The following is a 16,959-nucleotide window of genomic DNA, read 5'->3' as shown; positions in this document are numbered from 1 at the left end:
CCATACACCTGGCAACTGCCAGATATGAAGGCTTCAACTAGCAGCTAAGGCTGTACCAACAATGTGTCTGCAATCAACATTCTCGCAAAAAAAACAATGTCATGTACCACCCCCGTGATGTTGGGGACATCTACAGAGACCCCATAATTGTGCAGCACAAGTATCCATTCCAGGAGAAATATATACCAGGACGATATGTAGAGAATGGTTATCAGAGGTAGCACAAAGAGTGTATTTTTTCCTGCTGGTTTCTTAGACACTTTCAATGCAAAGTTGGCAGGAATTATGAATGGATCGACTCATTTACGCACTATAGAGAAATACCGTGCTCCCGTAGACCAAAGTGTATCCGCCTGCAACAATAATTCGAGTGAAAATGAAATTAATAAATTTGAAAAATTATGATATTCATACCCGTGAGAAAATTGAAAACCATTGTTGAATTGAATTGAAGAGATGTAAGGTCTTTTTTGACGTCCTGTGGGATAGGAATAATTACATCAGAATGGGCAGGCATGTTATTCTGGAGGTCTTGAATCAATGTGGTATTCTCATTCATTCTTCCTTCCTTTATATATCTCTGCAAAAATCGAAATCTGACAGAATACATCGGATACTCCCACAATCTACCCTACATTTGCCATTGTTACACTAGGGACAAAATGATCAAAGCCTATAAATATGCTAAAGGAAAATTCACTATCGCTCGTCATGGCATCAGAAATCATCCCCTTGATCTACCGGGATATCCTGGTCGTTGGAGGCCTTGGAGAGTAGACAAACATGTTTTGTAAGTGCATCTCCATGATTCTTTTGATGGCTCTTAACACTTTTTGTTAATCTTGTTCCTCGAACGTTTGACGCTGATGGTCGCTTACCGTGTGTTCATCAAGTTATAGCCGATTCAGAAGCCAGAATCAAAGTCAGTCCGGTCTGCCGACACAGAGTTGGCGATTACTCGGAATACCGAGAGTATATGCACCTGATCAACCCGATTCCATCAACACCAACTAATGTTACTAATCTGATGAAGCTTGAGAACGAACTTTTTCCTTGATAATACTGTATATATCTGTCGCCTTGATGCTTGTTAGAGGAAGTTTGTTGTTGTTCAATTATATCAAAACACTAATAACCTCGAGTAATCAACAAAACGAAAAATAGTTGATCATCCCTTTGATGTTTGTTACAGGACGTTTGTTGCTGGTCAACTATACAAAAGCATTGTTTATCAACAAATCGAACAACAGATGATTATTTGATGGGTGAGTGGAACAGCATATACGGCGTAAGCTATTTTTGTGCTCTGTGACCTCCTCTCCACATATTCTCACTTTTGGTGGGTCACGCCTTCTATATTCAGATTATATAGACATGTGGTAGGGCTGTGTGATGGAGAGGTCAACGGAGGACGATGGAAGTGCTTAGGATGATACTATGATGGACCATTTTGGATGAATTCGCGCCAGAACCTAAGAGGGTTTCCGGGTGTTGCCTGGCCTTAAAGTGTATGGTGAGTTTCCGTGTTCCATTCCAGTTCACGAGAAATGACTCAAGGAAAGCTTTTCAGATGTCTCTCTACAGGCTTATAGCAGATATGGAAGGTTACAAACCAAGAAACTTCATTGTACACACATCATCTACGATCCGGTCCCGTCTCCATGACCGTTCATATGCCGTTAGAATTGACGATTGTGATCAATACATCCAGTCATCCTCCTTCGTCATTCCTGTCGCAGCCAGTTGCGCTTCTGACATCTGCCCAAGCTCATTGCTGCCCAAGTCCTTGTATGTATACTTGATATTGTAAGTCTGGGCACTGGAAAATGTCAGTGCAACGTCAGTGCGGTCAGTGCATGTCAGTGCATACCGCAGTAATGTGAGTGCAAACTGCAGTTACGAGTCTTTACGTAAGTAAAGATGAGTTCTTTTATCCCCACAACCCAGCGAGCAAAAATGTCCTCGCCAATTGTCCCCATCAAAATATTATTGATGCGATCAATGTCGTTACCGCTATCGGTATTTTTCTTAAGCGGTCACCGGACCCCCTAAGCAACCCCTTTCCAATTCATTCTACGACTTCTTTTTACCATTGGTTACTTTAAAGGTTGTTTTTGATTTGTTTTGATCGCAATGTGAATGTGCGTTTCCATAAAATTAATTATACCCAACAACAATAGTCCTACTCAATTCACTTTTTTGCGTTGTTGTTTAATTTTTAAAACCATGTGGAACCGTCTAGCCAACGTGCTTATATATTGTACTAATACTTAGAGATGGAACAAATGCACTCTTTGAACTATGGGTCTGAAAGGTTGGAAATAGAACTGTGCAGGCACACACGTTCCTTGATATCGGTAGCTTCATCAATCAGAGTTCAAATAGAAATAATTACGCGTTCTTGGGTTCTGGGCGTTCTGTACTATTTGAATTTGATTTTCTGATTCATGATCGTTTCTCACGCATACCAATTTGTTCTTCCCCTACGTTGGGCGTCTATCGGCTTACGGTTAATATATTTATTGACATAGTATAGACAATGCACTTTTCTCCGCACTGTTTTACCCATGGCTTCCGCATTATCCCCCCGTTTCCAATAGTATGTTCACTGTTTTATCTCATTTGGTTATTACTTATTTTTTAGAGTCTTTCCGCCTCCCATGGACAATGTGTACATGGATCAGATGGATCTGAAAACGCTCTACCGTTTTTCTTGGACTTGCAAGGAGCTAAACAACTGCGTTTCGGGCTATATGCGCCGCGCCTTCCGTCCCAAAAATTTATTTGCTCCTATCTTCAAACCCAATAAACATTTGCTGTTTCGTCTTCTCCAGTTCAAGACTGGCCTGGTTATTTCAGGTTCCACCGTTTTGCATTTTACTTGTTTTAGTGGTCCAACGCAAAGTGTGGCATGACAAGACTTTACATCTCACAATTGTATAAAATATTTTTTAATCTAGATTTATATAACATAGTTAATATATATTAATATGTTCTGAATGCACAGCCAGATACTGGGCAAGGTTATGATTAATTACTATAACTTAGGTCTACTACAAGCTTAGTTGTGTCAGACACAAAAAATAGCTGCACAGGTTATAAGGCCTAATTGTAAGGAAGAACTTGTCTATTATAGTTTTCATACCTGCTAAATATTGAAGAATTCCAGATCTGCTGGGAGAATCCCGTATGGAAAACTGATGGAAGAATGCTCATGTGTATGGCTGCCCAAGTGGGGACATATTTCCCATAAATATAATTTTCTTATTTTTGAAAAGTGCATCAAGAGTGAAACAATATTGTGTGCAAAAACATTTGTTTGGTGCGCATATTTCTTTTTGGTATAGTTTGATGTTGCTGTGAACACAATTGGCTGTGTGGAAACATATTTCAAGCACAATTTGCAAGTGTTAGTGCATTATTTCTTCCCCAAAATACATTCAATGCATGGAAAACATTATTCAAAATGACCATCTCTTGACCAAAGTGGCCAGTGCTCAATGCAAATTGAGTGTAGTGACCGTGGGAATATCCTGCGTACAGTGTGCGCAGGATATTCCCACGACCTGCTTATTAATTCACGGCCAGTACAAACACCACAGCAAGTAAAATATAATAAGATCATCTAAACTAGGACTGAAAATAATTATTATTGCCAAAAATACTTGTATTTTACCTAAAGTATATGCAATGCATCTCAGTAATATATCAGGAATTACCAGAGAAGTTCAAGTTGCTCAATGCAAAGTGCGGCAACCATGAGAATAACTTGCATACACTATATGCAAGTTATTCCCACAGTCTGCTTATTAATTCATGGCCAGTATGAACAGCACAACAAGTTTAATATGACAAGTTATTTGAAGTGGCATTAAAGATAATAGCTAGATACATAATGTTTATTATTCTTTATTCTATGCCACCACAGTCTGCTAGTCATTCATGCTAAATTTTTTTTGATAACAATAAAGCATTCTATTTACCTCTACTTGCCGTTAGAGGTGTATAAAGCATGCAAAACAGTTGGTATGTAATTGATTGTGACTAATTAATGGCCTTAAATCAGTTGAATGAGGTCATTATTATAAAATTTTTGGTTATGAGCGATGATTATCTGCGTCAAAATGTTTAACTTGCAATTAAAAAGTCATAATGTAATGGTATCTAATTTTGTTTTCTACCATATGGCTGCTAACCTATCTACCTAGCTAATATCTAGTATTTTAATTTCCATATCCCCTTGGTAGGAACAAAAACTAACAGAAATTCTATGATAGTAACCGATTATTAAGTCAAGCATACCGGTTAAGTAAAAAACCGGTATTAATCACGCAATTTTGATGGCATCAATGATTTACTGATGGGGACAATTGGCAAGGACATATTTTTGTACAGTGGGTTGTGGGGATAAAAGAACTTGCTTTACTTACATAAAGTTTCATAATCAATTGTGCTAATATATGGATTCCGGGTGACATGGACATGTATGTCGAGCACAGATAAACATCCTCTTCATCGACATTACAATACCACTGGAGTGGTCGTTAACCTATGGTGCCAAGGTTCTTTTGTCCAACTGATTACGACTTGTCAATTGGTGGTAGAGTGCATTTTGGGGTATCATAGCAGTATGTCCCCAATGTCATGTGTCAAAACAATGTTAACTTCAATTTTGTTCTACTGCAGCCGGCGTCATGAATTTTGTTACCTTTGAGAAGGTGTACAGCTTGTATCCAAATGCTACCTTTGGACATCAAGTCTCTCTGTTGCAACCTTCTGCCGACCTCAAGCACGCGCAAAAATTTCTTGCAAAATATCATTCCCGTGGCTTGAAATTTGTTCTTTCCATTCCATTGCAAACTTTGAAAATGGACCGCCATATCCAAAGCAGGATACAGTCTATCAGGGACAACGTAAATGTTGGGTATAGTTCATCTTGTGGTCATGTTCTTGTTGTGCTGGATTACAATCCTTATCCAGAGTTGTTCTCTCCTGGGATTAGACGGGTTGGCGACAGGCATTTTTGGGTTTATTCTTTGCCTCTTTTACCCAAAGCAAATCAGACTTCCTTTGTTGAAGCCAATTCGTGGGCATTGTTGCTCAATGAATTTGATTGTTTGCATTTTGGTGTCCGTTGCATCAGCGGTATCACATTAGATTTTCACTACACAGCGGCAGATGTTTACCAATTACACAAGCATGTCAAAAAAGCTATCAAATCCTGGGAAAGGGGTATAAGGTGTGTGCTCTTTAGTTTTAGTATTTGTCAATTTAATTCCTGTAATGTAGGCAAAAAGATGACCGTGTACATGCAACTGTTTTGTATTTGCTATCCAGAAAGGCAGATATTTTTTGGTTGCATCGCCCTCAACCACAAAGCCTCTTGTGGAATGGATATTTGTAATTTCTTCCATCCTTAGTCAAATTTTTGTTCGAAATAAACTTGTGTTCTCGTCCTCATTCTTTTTGTCTTAATTTGTAAGTTTGACTTGCGGATGAGCGTGGGAATATCCTGCGTACAGTGTACGCAGAATATTCCCACGGTCAACCTCTCCCGATATTCAGCCGAGTGTGGGAATATTCTGTGTACAGTGTACGCAGAATTCTCCCATGGGGTGCCAACTAACACCTTCAGATAATTTCTGTCATGAAAATGACTTGACAAATTATTCCTTGTTATTTACAATGTTCACGCAAATGGATTGATTGTTTGTTCAGCACATTTATGATATCCTTGTCTTTCTATGTACATATGTATTAATCTTGGGATATAGTATTGCTATTGTGGACTGTGTCCTCATTTAAGCGCATACGTGCCATCCTCTGTTGCGTGTCTTCAATGTCAATCTGACCTTTGTACAGCTGCCTCTTTGTCCTACACAAAACAGCAACCTGTCTTTTCGCTGGAGTATAGCGCGACCGCATTCTGAGAATATCAGCTTTCTGTTGGAAGTTATGAATGGCTATGAGACTGTTCAATGTCACATTGCTTACCTCTCTTCCCTCCTGGTCCAAGACAAGTATTCCGCGAAGAGCGACAACAAATTTGTACTTGTTTCCTTGGGCAGGAAATGCAACAAAGGCAACACTGATCTCGACAATGTCTCCAATTCGTATGGAGGCAGGATTATAAGAATAATATCTGTTGCAACATGATATTAGTTTGGTTGTGATGTGTTGTTGGTATTTTCTAAACATACCTGGCTGTTCCGTCAGGAAGTATCTCCCGACGAAGAAACTGTACCTTGTTATCGATTGCGTGGATGAAACTGTCCCCTACCATGGATGCCAACACGTTATCAGGGTCGACCAGGGGATGAAAACCTATGTTGTCAGATTTGTCTTGTTATGCGGATACCTTCGTGAAATATTGGCTATGCGCATGGAAAACATTGAAACCCGTGTCTTTGTGAAGAACTGGGTCATAGCCGCTGACGCTGTCCGTGGGAAAATTGTTTGCAAAACGGAGGAAAACTTCTTCTAGCTTTTCCATCACCTTATTGAACACAATGTCTCCAAGTCCCGTGATAGCAATGGCGGTACGTAAATATGGTTGTTGCTTGACCGTTCTGTTGCGGCTGTAACAGTCCTCATTTGTAATTAATTCACCTCAATGGAGTGGACGTACGAAGCAGGCTTTGCCATTGGTGGTAGCATCTTGTCGCTAACTATGCCTTGGAGTCTGAATATCACTTCGTCCATTGCACCGATATCCACGTCAAAGTTGGACATATTTATATTATATTATATATATATTATATTATTACAAAGCATGACGCTGAATCGTAAAGACTCGTCATGCCACGCTCCGCGGTGGCCCACTAAAACAAGTAATGTCAGTGCAATATCAGTGCATGTTTCCAATGATCTATAAATTGGTCAGGGTGTGTCAGTGCGTTCAGGGTTATGTTAGTGCATTGTTTAGCTCATCGTGTGGTGGCAAAATTTGTACTTGTTAATTGAAAGTTGTGGGCCGTGAGAAAGTTAACTTGGGGGAGGATTAAAGCATACAGTCTCGGAATTTATGGGTCGACATATATTCTCTACATTTTCAAGTAACGGTCCGGTGTACTAAATCAAGCATAGATGTTGGGAAAATGAATGAATTGTGTTGGAATCATTAGATAGCCGCTTCAGAGTATCCTTTTGTATAAATAATCGAACATGCTCATTTGACAATGCTTTGGGATCATCCTTTTCACCACGCCCAAACGAAGACGCATTCTGAAGCGGGTAGAAGCCACGATATCGACATGGGTTCCCCAGTATCAATATGCCCAAGCCCGCCCTCACTGGATCCAGTTATGACGCGTTCACCGCTGCCGCGGCTGCCATTGTAAATGGCGCGCACAGGCCCCCGCCGCTCCCTCCAGGTGTGACATCATCGCCAGTCAAGCGCGCACCGACTCCGCCGAGCAGCTCACGCCCTCGACCGTTTTTGCCTACATTGATGAGTTTGTCGTCAACGCCCCCTGTGAGTCCTCCACCGGCGCCGCTTTCTTTGTTGAAAACCCCACCCAAGGCCAGCACCGTCGTTCTTCCTGCAACACGTGGACACTGCGCTCATGCAGGCTCTACTTCTGCATCTACGTCGTCATCTCTGAACGCCGCGGACACTATCGATTCGGACATGACAAAGCGCATCCAAGCCATGCGGGAGAAAGCGCGGACGAAGCAGGTGGTGTTTGGCGGTGCGGGTGCGGGTGCGGGTGCGGGTGCGGAGCGTGATGAGGTCGAGCGTGGGCTGAGGTATTGGGGTGTTGGTGGTAGTAGTAGTCTTGCTGGTAGCGGTGTTGGTGTTCGGGACAGGGACAGGGACAGGGATAGGGATAGGGAGAGAGATAGAGATAGGGACAGGGAGAGGGAGCGAGAGAGGGATAGGGAGAAGGACAGGGACAGGGACAGGGGGTACGCTGGTAGAGGCGGTGGCGGCGGTGGTGGGAGAAGGGGCGGTGGGCCGCCTGCTGGTGGAGATCGGTGGCGTCCACGGTGATACGGTGATGATATGTGATATGTGATATTTGTGTGTTTTTTATCGTTTTTTGGAGTACTTTTCTTTGTTTTTCTTTTTCTTTTCTCTTTTTCTCTTTTTTCCCTACCTTTTCTCTCTGTTTCTCTCTACATTTTTCTGTGGTTTATAACTCTATTTCCTATTTCCACTTGTTCTTCTTTCTTTCTTTTTTATCTGCTATCGTCCTCAGTTTTCTCTCTCCCTCTGTCTCTGTCTCTATACTACGTCGACTTGTTTGTTCGTTCGAATTATCGATATCTTTATTTCTTTATTCCATTTTCTTTTGGAACTTGCACCTCGGCGTTTTGACTTTACAGTTTGTGATGGTATTGGTTGGTATAGTGCTTGTTTTGTTTTTATAGCATTCATTCCTGTTGAGTATGGCGACCCAAACTTTCTATATTGCTGTTAGCCGGATGACTTCGTTTTTCTACGGTATCCATTTAGCGTTGCAGGATTGCAGGATTGCAGATTTATTCCAAGTATAAAAGGCGAGTCGCGAGTCCGCTATAAAGTCATAAGTCCCATTCCCAAATGTATCTCTTTGAACATTCTGTAGATACCAAATACGAAGAAATGGTCCCGGATGCATAGTTCGGTGTCCAAGGGCTCCAAACCTGGGGTTTATAGGGTCAATTTTTGGCAGTCAGTATAAAGATAATTTATGTGGCTAAATTGCTTTTTAGACACTTACTCGAGTATAATACAATCAAAATCCGTCTAAGTAATCCTGCACTGAAAATTGTTTTATTGTATATAAGTACGGACTTCACTTTACTACAAGGAATATATTACTCTATGACAAATTTTTCTACACATAATAGCCTGTGGCAAGAGCAAACTATATCATTTTGCGCCAGCACATTTATATTATCTTTTGAATTGTATGTATCATCCATCCTACAAGTAGATGCCCCAACACTCAATATTGAAGACACGACTTTCAATGAAAGGGATATTCAAAATAATATGTATAAAATGATAATAGCATTACTAGAATCTAATTTCCATCCCCCGGACCTCTGGCTTTATATCAGTGACTTAATTTGCTCACTTTATATATGCACGGAATTGGTGGCATTCATGTTGATGTGCCAGCGGCGTCCTAGGTGCGTCGAGCAAACAAAATGAATAAAATAAGTGAAAACGCCTGGAATACCGCTATGAGAGGCGTCTGAGGGTGCGAGAGGGTTTCCTTGGTCTTCTAACCAATTAAAAACGATGAGAGCGCGATTGAACCGAAATTCGAACGATCTGTTTTTGTGTAGATAATTGTCTAACTAGCTTTTATACTACTAAGCTAGGGTGTGTGTGTAAAACAAACTTTGTAAAGAAATAAGCGAAGTGAACATGAAATAAGAAAGCCAAGACAATATGAGTAAGTCTACAGAAGAAGGAGATTAATTAAATGTAAAATTTTCTTGGATGGGGAGGAAACGGCGAGGGTGCGAAACCGGGCGCCTATTGTGTCTACTCGGAATATGTGGGTAAAATGAAAAGCTGCGCTGTACACGAAAGTCCGATTCTAAAATGAAGAAAAATTGTTAAAATAATATGGAGACGTATATTGAATGAAATGGAGATTAGAAACCGATGATTAATCGAACCGGGAGCGAGGAATATCGGTGTTGGTGGGGGATGTCGGTGGTGTATTGATATTCCGGTGTCATGTGAAGCGTGGGAAATTGGACTTGGGGGTGCGCGCGATTTCCGTGGTTAGCGAGCTGCACTGCGTATCAGTGGATTCAGAAAAGCATGAAAAAGTACATATGTCGGAATTAAATCTATGTTTGGATGAAGTTGTATGCCAAACAAGAAAGAAATGCACTAGTAGTAGAAGTTGAGTAGCTCAGTATTTGTTTCCTTTTTACGTACCCTTTGGAAACCCCGCTTTTTGAAAAGGTGGCCTAGGTTTTCGTACTTGCCACTTTTCCCTTTTATACCACTTTAGTTGTTGCACAAGCTAAGAAACGTAAATTGTAGGACTGATGATGTGCCCAATGTTCTATATCGTTGTTAGCCAATGACTAAGTCCCCTAGTGTACATTCCAGCTATAGTGTACCCCACAAGCGCCATTGTGTCACCGGGTTTACTGCAATGTCAGGTTTGGAGAGTGCGAACCAGGTTTTAGCGTACCAGTACGCATTATCAAAGTAAACAAAGAATAAATACAGAATGTCTATCAACCAATCGAAAGGTACAAATTGTTTCACCACCAAGTCTGTATAATTCTCGCCCCGACTCTCTGCAACTGCCTAATCAGATTCCATATTTGTGGATTTTGGCTTGTCATTGGCTTCGGGTTCCGCTCTGTTGAAGAGAGAATTGGGTGGTCTGTTTGATGATGTTGCATGATGACCGAAGTCTGAGCCGCCGCGAGTCTCCTCGGTTTTCATCTGTGCCATGGCAACTCTTGCAACCAATATCGTCGGGGCTATTCCCTGAAGTCACACCATACATTAAATATCATCTTCTTTAAAGAAATATATGATTTTTACCGTAGCAAAGTCCTTAAATTGCTGAACCACTTGCCCCACGTTACCCGAAACACTTTGCTGGGACGCAGTTGATGGGAGCACATTTATAATAGCATCTGCCAAGAGAAATATGGAGTATATGGCAGCTGACTCGATGATTATGAAAATAATGTGTCGGAATGACTTTGAGGAAGAGGGAGACAGACTATGTTCCTTTGATACCATGTGTATTCTGTATCCTATGAGAAACGAGGTTGAAGCAGTCGTTGCGATGGAAATAAATAGCAGGGCTCCAATGCTATCATTGGCGGTGACTGCTTGGCTCGTTGTAGCGAAACGTTGATCATTGATCTTGACCAATGACACTGCGTGCAGTAGGTATAGGGCTAAGTGACACAAGCGCATTGTTAATATAGAAGTGATGGTAAACTAACCATCCAACGCACCAAATTCAACAACGAGGAGAATTGACGGGATGATAATCGCTTGTATTGAACGTCCCCAGACGTTATAGCATCTCCAGATCTGTTTGTATATTTCAGTCAATTAGATGGTCAAAGCATTATCAATTATCATGTATTGGACACATACCAACAATGTGTCTGCAATCAAAGTTCTTGTAAAATTAATAATGTCACTTACCACTCCCGTGATGATGGGGACATTTACAGAGACCCAAGCATTGTGCAGCGCAACTATCCAATCGAGGAGAAATATACACCAGGGCGATATGTAGAGGATGGTTGTCAGAGGTAGCACAAAGAGTTTATTTTTCCCTGTTGGTTTCTTAGACACTTTCAATGCAAAGTTGGTAGGAATTATGAAAGTATCAACTCATTGACGCACTATAGAGAAACACCGTGCTCCCGTAGACCAAAGTGTATACGCCTGCAACAATAATTCGAGTGAAAATGAAATTAATACATTTGAAAAATATGATATTCATACCCATGAGAAAGTTGAAAACCATTGTTGCGTTGAATTGAACAGATAAAAGCTCTTTTGCGACGTCGTGTGGGAGAGTAACAATTATATCAGAATGGGCAGGCATGTTGTTCTGGCGGTCTTGAATCAATGTGGTATTGTCATGCATTCATCTTTCGCTTTATATGTCTCTAAAAATCAAAATCCCACAGAGTCCATCGGATACTAATACTACAATCTACCATACAGTTGTCATTGTTACATTAAGAAAACATGATCAAGGCATAGAAACATGCTGAAAAGAGAAGTTAACACCACCAGCCATGGCAGCTGAAATCATCACCCTGCTCTACCGTGATCTTCTAATCAGATTCCTTGGGGAGAAGATAAATATTTTGAAGGTGCATCTCCGTGATTTTCTTCTGAGGGCTGTTAAAGCCTTTTATTAACTTTGTTCCCGTTGACACAATGGTTGATCCTGATGGTCGCTGTCTGGCAGTGGTGACGAGTTATACTTATACCAAGTCAGAATCAAAGTCCGCCATCATTAGACGTTACATATATCTGCAGTGAAATTGGGGATTACCGATTCGGAGTTTAAATACGGTGCCAATCCGCCGAACGTCAGTTAGCCACCATCAGCAACTATGATAATATAGATGCTATGTGCCTGATCAACACAGTTCCATGGATACCAGGTCATCCAGTAAAGATTGAGAAGCGATGTTTTCTTGGACGATAACTTACATTTCCGTCGCTTTGATGTTCGTTGTAGGAACATGTTGAATATGTATTGTTTATCGACAAAGCAAACAGCAGTCGATATGCGATTGTGATGATCTTAGGGTACAATCCGAAATTAAGATCAACAACCATCTTGCCTGCGTCTGACGACTTTCTTTAGGCCCTGTTCAGTACAGATCAGTTTCGGTTGCAGTGCGCATTTCAGTTGCAGTTGCCGTGTGACTTAGCGTGACATATTTGTCATTGGTGTAACATTCCGCGCGGCGCGAGACCATTTAGTTGCCGCTTGAACCGGCTGAGTTGCCGATAACCATTTGAACGTTCGGAAGTAAAATGACAAGTCAAAACATATTTAATTTATCACTTTGTACCTGTAGAAGTTCCCTATAAATGCTCTTTAAAATATTTATTAAGGAGATACTGTACGCTTTTGAGATACATACCTTCTATTAACCAACTCTTTCGTTCAAGATGACTGGACTTCCAATTCGGCCGCTGATGCCGAATAGACTTTTTACATCACAAAAAGTCAGAATAAGCTGTATCTGCACTTCTAAATCTTACTTATACTATGGCAGTAACATTTATGCGACAACATTTAGGATGATAAGAGCTCAAGAATACAACTAGTTTTCAATATCGTGGCATGAAGCGCTGAGTTTCAATCGCGCATCAAAGCCATCGGAATGATCGGGATAGTCACGGGATGACCATGGGTAAGTATTACATAAAGGTCACAACTGCAACTGAAATGCGCACTGCAACCGAAACTGATCTGTACTGAACAGGGCCTTAACTTTATCGCTTGTATGAATGGATACAGAAAGCCGAACTACTGGGGTGTATAGTATACAAAAATGGTTAGAAACCAAGATGTCCTATACACATCTCCCATGATGCAGTGGTTGCGCTCCTGACCATCGCTCTCTGCTAAAATTGATCCTCAATACATCCAATCATCTTCCGCCGTCATCCCTGTCGCAGCTAACTGCTCCTTTGTCATCTGCCCAAGCTCCTCGCCACCAATATCTTCATATATATATTTTGCGTTGTACGTCTCCACCTCCTCAGCGGCCTGGATACTTTCCTTTTCGGTGGGCTGTGCAAGGACGTGCTTCTGGATGCTATCGTAGAACACATTGTCGTCCAGCCATGGGTGGGGAACGTAATCCATAATAGTCATGTTCCTCGAAAAAGGTTTCTTCGCCGTTAATGCCTGCTCGAAAATGTCATCCCATAACCACTTCTGACAGAATGGAGACACTAAAAGTTGAACGATAAACAGATTTTTGAAGTTGGCGTTGGTATACTTCTTTGGAGTGACAACGGTGCCCAATATGGAGCAAAGGAACTCGTTGTACTTGGCCCCGTGTATGATCAAGTACTCTTTGAGGGTGTCAAGGTTTGCTTTTACTGTGGAATGGGAGCCTACAAATTCTGCGTAGAAGATTTTATAACATTAACAATAATCTTAAGATATAAGCCAGAACTCCAGGATAGTTTGCTTACTTTTCGTCTGGGCGCCTCTGAAAAAGGCAGTTTTGAACTTGTGTTTAGTGATGTGCAATGGTTGTAGATTGGGACGGGAGTTGATAAGCAGTACCGCAAACAAGATGTCCGATACGTCTGGCTGGAACGTGTGGTCCGACTCCAGTATGTACTTTGCAGTTGCATACAGGAATGTAGCCACAAAATACTGACAATTAAATCACTGTTAACCCTGTACGCGTGTAACGTTTAAGTCGATGAACGTACCTGGACCTCGAAAACGTGATCGAGCTTACCGTGGTCAGCGTCAGATTCAGTACAGGCGCTTGTGAATCTATAGAGCGGAACTTACCTGATGATCTACCTTCTTTAAATCTTGTTTGGTTAACATGTGCCTGGAACAATCATCCCTGATAGCTAAGATACAACGTTACACACCACATGTGAAATGAAGTAGTCAAGAACATACCGGATTTCAATATGCCACCAATCGTCTAAGAGGTGGTTACGAATGAATCCGTTAGCTCCCATGGAAGAGGGTGTATATGTAGCTGGAAAACAGGGCTCACTCGGAAAGCAGGCGGTGTGGCTCCGTTAGTTTTCGCATGCTCTACTGCACGGTTTAGGTAATCCCGAAGGTCGGTTTCTTTACGAATGCTCTCAATAATGGTTGGTGGGATATAGATGTTTTCCATTTTCGAGCGCTGTGCTCCAAAGACACGTCATGGCTTTATACGTCTTTCTTCAGGGCATGGGGACCAACAAGCAAACACCCGTGGGAGAAATCATTTCACCCTTCAGGGGCGCTACTGTGACAGCGCTATGTGCCTTTTCCATACGAGATGCTCCGGGATTAAACGTCTCCGGGGAGAAGGAGACTTGATCTTCCTGACGAAACAATTAATGACAGTCAGGCCCATTCTCATACCTCTGTAACAGTTCCCGACCTCCATACTCCAACACAAACGTAAACTCGGGATTATACCTCACCGGAACGAGGTTATCCAAGCTAATGTCAACAATTAGTTTCGATCAGGAATCAATTTGATACCGCAATCAATTACCAAAGTTAACGTTATACTATTTACACACGCAAGACCCACAAAGATATTCAAAACGTAAGGAGACAGAACCTGACGATACCCTATCAATGGATGACAGACTCTATAGGGTCCTCATTCACGACGAGGACTTCAAATATTTGTCGCAAATCTGTGACCAACGGTTCAATGACATGTATATTTCATGCTATGCGCAATTGTTTTCAATTAACCTAGTAGCTGCGCACGGACCACCCCAAATCACGAACCCACGAACGACCCCTCATTCTAACCACGTATTCTCCTTAACTAATCCCAACAAAGCCAAATATTGTTCCGGAATGACGTCCTTGTAAATGGTGACATTCTCGTTCAACCCGTTAGGGTTGTAACACTCGACCTGCTGCGCAGACGTTATATATTCATCTTCCGTTTCTCCACCGACAATCTGCTTCGCAACTCCTTTGAAATACGTGTTGTCGTCCCACCAGGACTGAGGGATGTAGTTCTTCATCGTCATATTCTTTGAGAACGGTGTCTGATGTAGCCTTGCATCTGTCAGTATCGCGTCCCAGTCGTCAGGGCGGCACCACGGGGTCTCCAAGAGGTTGTCGATGAAGAGTTTTTTGAATGAATAGTGAGGATAATTGACAATATCCTGCTTTATATCTTCCAAGAATTTCTGAAAGATGGCGCCATAAGATTTCAAATAGCCCAGGAGGTTCGACAAGTTATCCTCCAAATTTTCCGGGTCTTTGAATTCTACACAAGAAGCAAGATCACATAAGTCAGAATCTGTCGAAATATGACGGTGTAATGCGTAAAAACGGCTTACTCTTGGTCTGAGCGGCTCTAAAAAACGCCGTTTTGAACTTGTGCTCAAAGATTCCCAAGGGACAAAGATTGGCTTGCGAGTTGACGAGCAATACCGCAAATGATATGTCCGTTACGTCGGGTTTAAAGTTTGGATTTGCACAGATATGCTCGGCGAGGGTGTGTAGGAACGTAGCCGCAAAGTACTGGAAAAGTTTCAGCAAACGGTTTAATCGAACTGATACGAAATGAACTTAGGCTTAGCGTGACTCACTTGGACTTCAAATACATGGTCGAGCTATCAAACGCGGGCGTCATCATCATGACTAGCATTTGCGCTATTGACGTTGCATGCTAACCTGGCTTCCCTTTTTCTTCAACTCCTTCCGCAACACCATGTGCTTGGAACAATCGTCTCTGATTGCTAGAACAAGTAAGTTAGGACACCCTCTGCTTGAATAATTTACACGAATGCAGACCTGCTTTGAGGACGCCAGCAGTCGCCTACGGTTCATGAGTAAACGCGCCATTAGCCACCCCAGAGCAATGACCTTCATTCATACATGAAAACTCACCCTGAATGCGAGCGCCACTTGTGCATTATCCAATAATACCTTGTTTGCATGGCGCAAGAATCCTTCGAGGTCACTTTCACTGCGTAAGCTCTGAGCAATTGATGGAGCAACGTAGTCAGCCATTGTAGTCTGTGCGCGCAAAATGGCTTCATAGACCTAAACCCTATCTCCATTTTATACTTCATTCCATTCCACCACCTCACACAACTCATACCTTCGGGGAACGGAACACTGTAGAATGAGCGTGTGTGCGTTCCTGACATGCGTCAAGGTGTGTTACCTCGGTGGTTGATGGGGATGGGGCAAGATGTCGGAGATACTGAACACCGGAGGTGCCGAGTGGGTATGTCCCCTGTGGTGTTACATACGACACCGAGGATGACTGGTGTAACCGAATTAATTGAAGGAAATCAAGTGCCTTGTTATGTCATTGCTGCGTGTTTGACGCGCGAGTAGAGTTGTTATAGAAAGCGTTAATAGAGGTGCTATGAGGGCGTGGTGTCAGATGAACGGTATGAAGAGGATGAAATGAGGTATTGATACTTACAGGACTGAAAGGGAGTGGGTTTTAAACAAGTGTATACTCGACGGAGATGCGGATTAGTGCTGCACGTATTAGGGGAGTTTAGTCACAACGCAAAATTGAATTATCTTTCATAAGCAGTGACAAGTGAAGGCCACTGGTGAAGAGAGAGAATAGGGAAACTAGGTAGAGGAAATGTCGTGATGTCGTGATTTGAAAGGAAAATCCAATGGCAAAGCTGAACTTTCACCCTATCTTCAGTTAACTTTTTAAATCCGACGAATGATTCTTATTTTTAGGTACGTTGGAACAGTGATAATTGGTATGCTATTATTTTTTCAACTGGTGGCTGCATACCTGCCA

The 16,959-nt window shown here is 41.9% G+C and overlaps 5 protein-coding genes across 5 annotated transcripts; 2 read left to right on the top strand and 3 right to left on the bottom strand.

The window, feature by feature from the left end:
* Window positions 1-4,694: 4,694 nt before the first annotated feature.
* JR316_0011157 (uncharacterized protein) lies at window positions 4,695-5,002 on the top strand (the record flags this gene model as incomplete). Its single annotated transcript, XM_047896818.1, has 2 exons — window positions 4,695-4,924; window positions 4,981-5,002. 2 exons carry the CDS (start codon window positions 4,695-4,697, stop codon window positions 5,000-5,002), a joined length of 252 nt encoding a protein of 83 aa, XP_047744863.1.
* A 755-nt stretch (window positions 5,003-5,757) lies between these two features.
* JR316_0011156 (uncharacterized protein) lies at window positions 5,758-6,732 on the bottom strand (the record flags this gene model as incomplete). The annotated part of the gene is made up of 4 exons (XM_047896817.1): window positions 5,758-6,142; window positions 6,201-6,238; window positions 6,359-6,578; window positions 6,629-6,732. 4 exons carry the CDS (start codon window positions 6,730-6,732, stop codon window positions 5,758-5,760), a joined length of 747 nt encoding a protein of 248 aa, XP_047744862.1.
* A 541-nt stretch (window positions 6,733-7,273) lies between these two features.
* Window positions 7,274-8,605, top strand: JR316_0011155 (uncharacterized protein; the record flags this gene model as incomplete). The annotated part of the gene is made up of 3 exons (XM_047896816.1): window positions 7,274-7,989; window positions 8,459-8,547; window positions 8,571-8,605. The coding sequence occupies 3 exons, from the start codon at window positions 7,274-7,276 to the stop codon at window positions 8,603-8,605; spliced, it is 840 nt and encodes a 279-aa protein (XP_047744861.1).
* A 4,495-nt stretch (window positions 8,606-13,100) lies between these two features.
* On the bottom strand, window positions 13,101-14,340 carry JR316_0011154 (uncharacterized protein; the record flags this gene model as incomplete). The annotated part of the gene is made up of 6 exons (XM_047896815.1): window positions 13,101-13,594; window positions 13,667-13,853; window positions 13,913-13,936; window positions 13,998-14,062; window positions 14,115-14,139; window positions 14,215-14,340. 6 exons carry the CDS (start codon window positions 14,338-14,340, stop codon window positions 13,101-13,103), a joined length of 921 nt encoding a protein of 306 aa, XP_047744860.1.
* Window positions 14,341-14,968: 628 nt separating this feature from the next.
* Window positions 14,969-16,196, bottom strand: JR316_0011153 (uncharacterized protein; the record flags this gene model as incomplete). Its single annotated transcript, XM_047896814.1, has 6 exons — window positions 14,969-15,447; window positions 15,521-15,704; window positions 15,773-15,796; window positions 15,858-15,922; window positions 15,978-16,002; window positions 16,074-16,196. 6 exons carry the CDS (start codon window positions 16,194-16,196, stop codon window positions 14,969-14,971), a joined length of 900 nt encoding a protein of 299 aa, XP_047744859.1.
* Between the last annotated feature and the right edge of the window lie 763 nt (window positions 16,197-16,959).

The sequence above is a fragment of the Psilocybe cubensis genome, chromosome 10 (genome assembly GCF_017499595.1).
Source record: "Psilocybe cubensis strain MGC-MH-2018 chromosome 10, whole genome shotgun sequence".
NCBI classification, from domain to species: domain Eukaryota; kingdom Fungi; phylum Basidiomycota; class Agaricomycetes; order Agaricales; family Agrocybaceae; genus Psilocybe; species Psilocybe cubensis.
The sequence above is the reverse complement of the archived record's forward strand: the minus strand, read 5'-3'. Positions and strand labels throughout refer to the sequence as shown.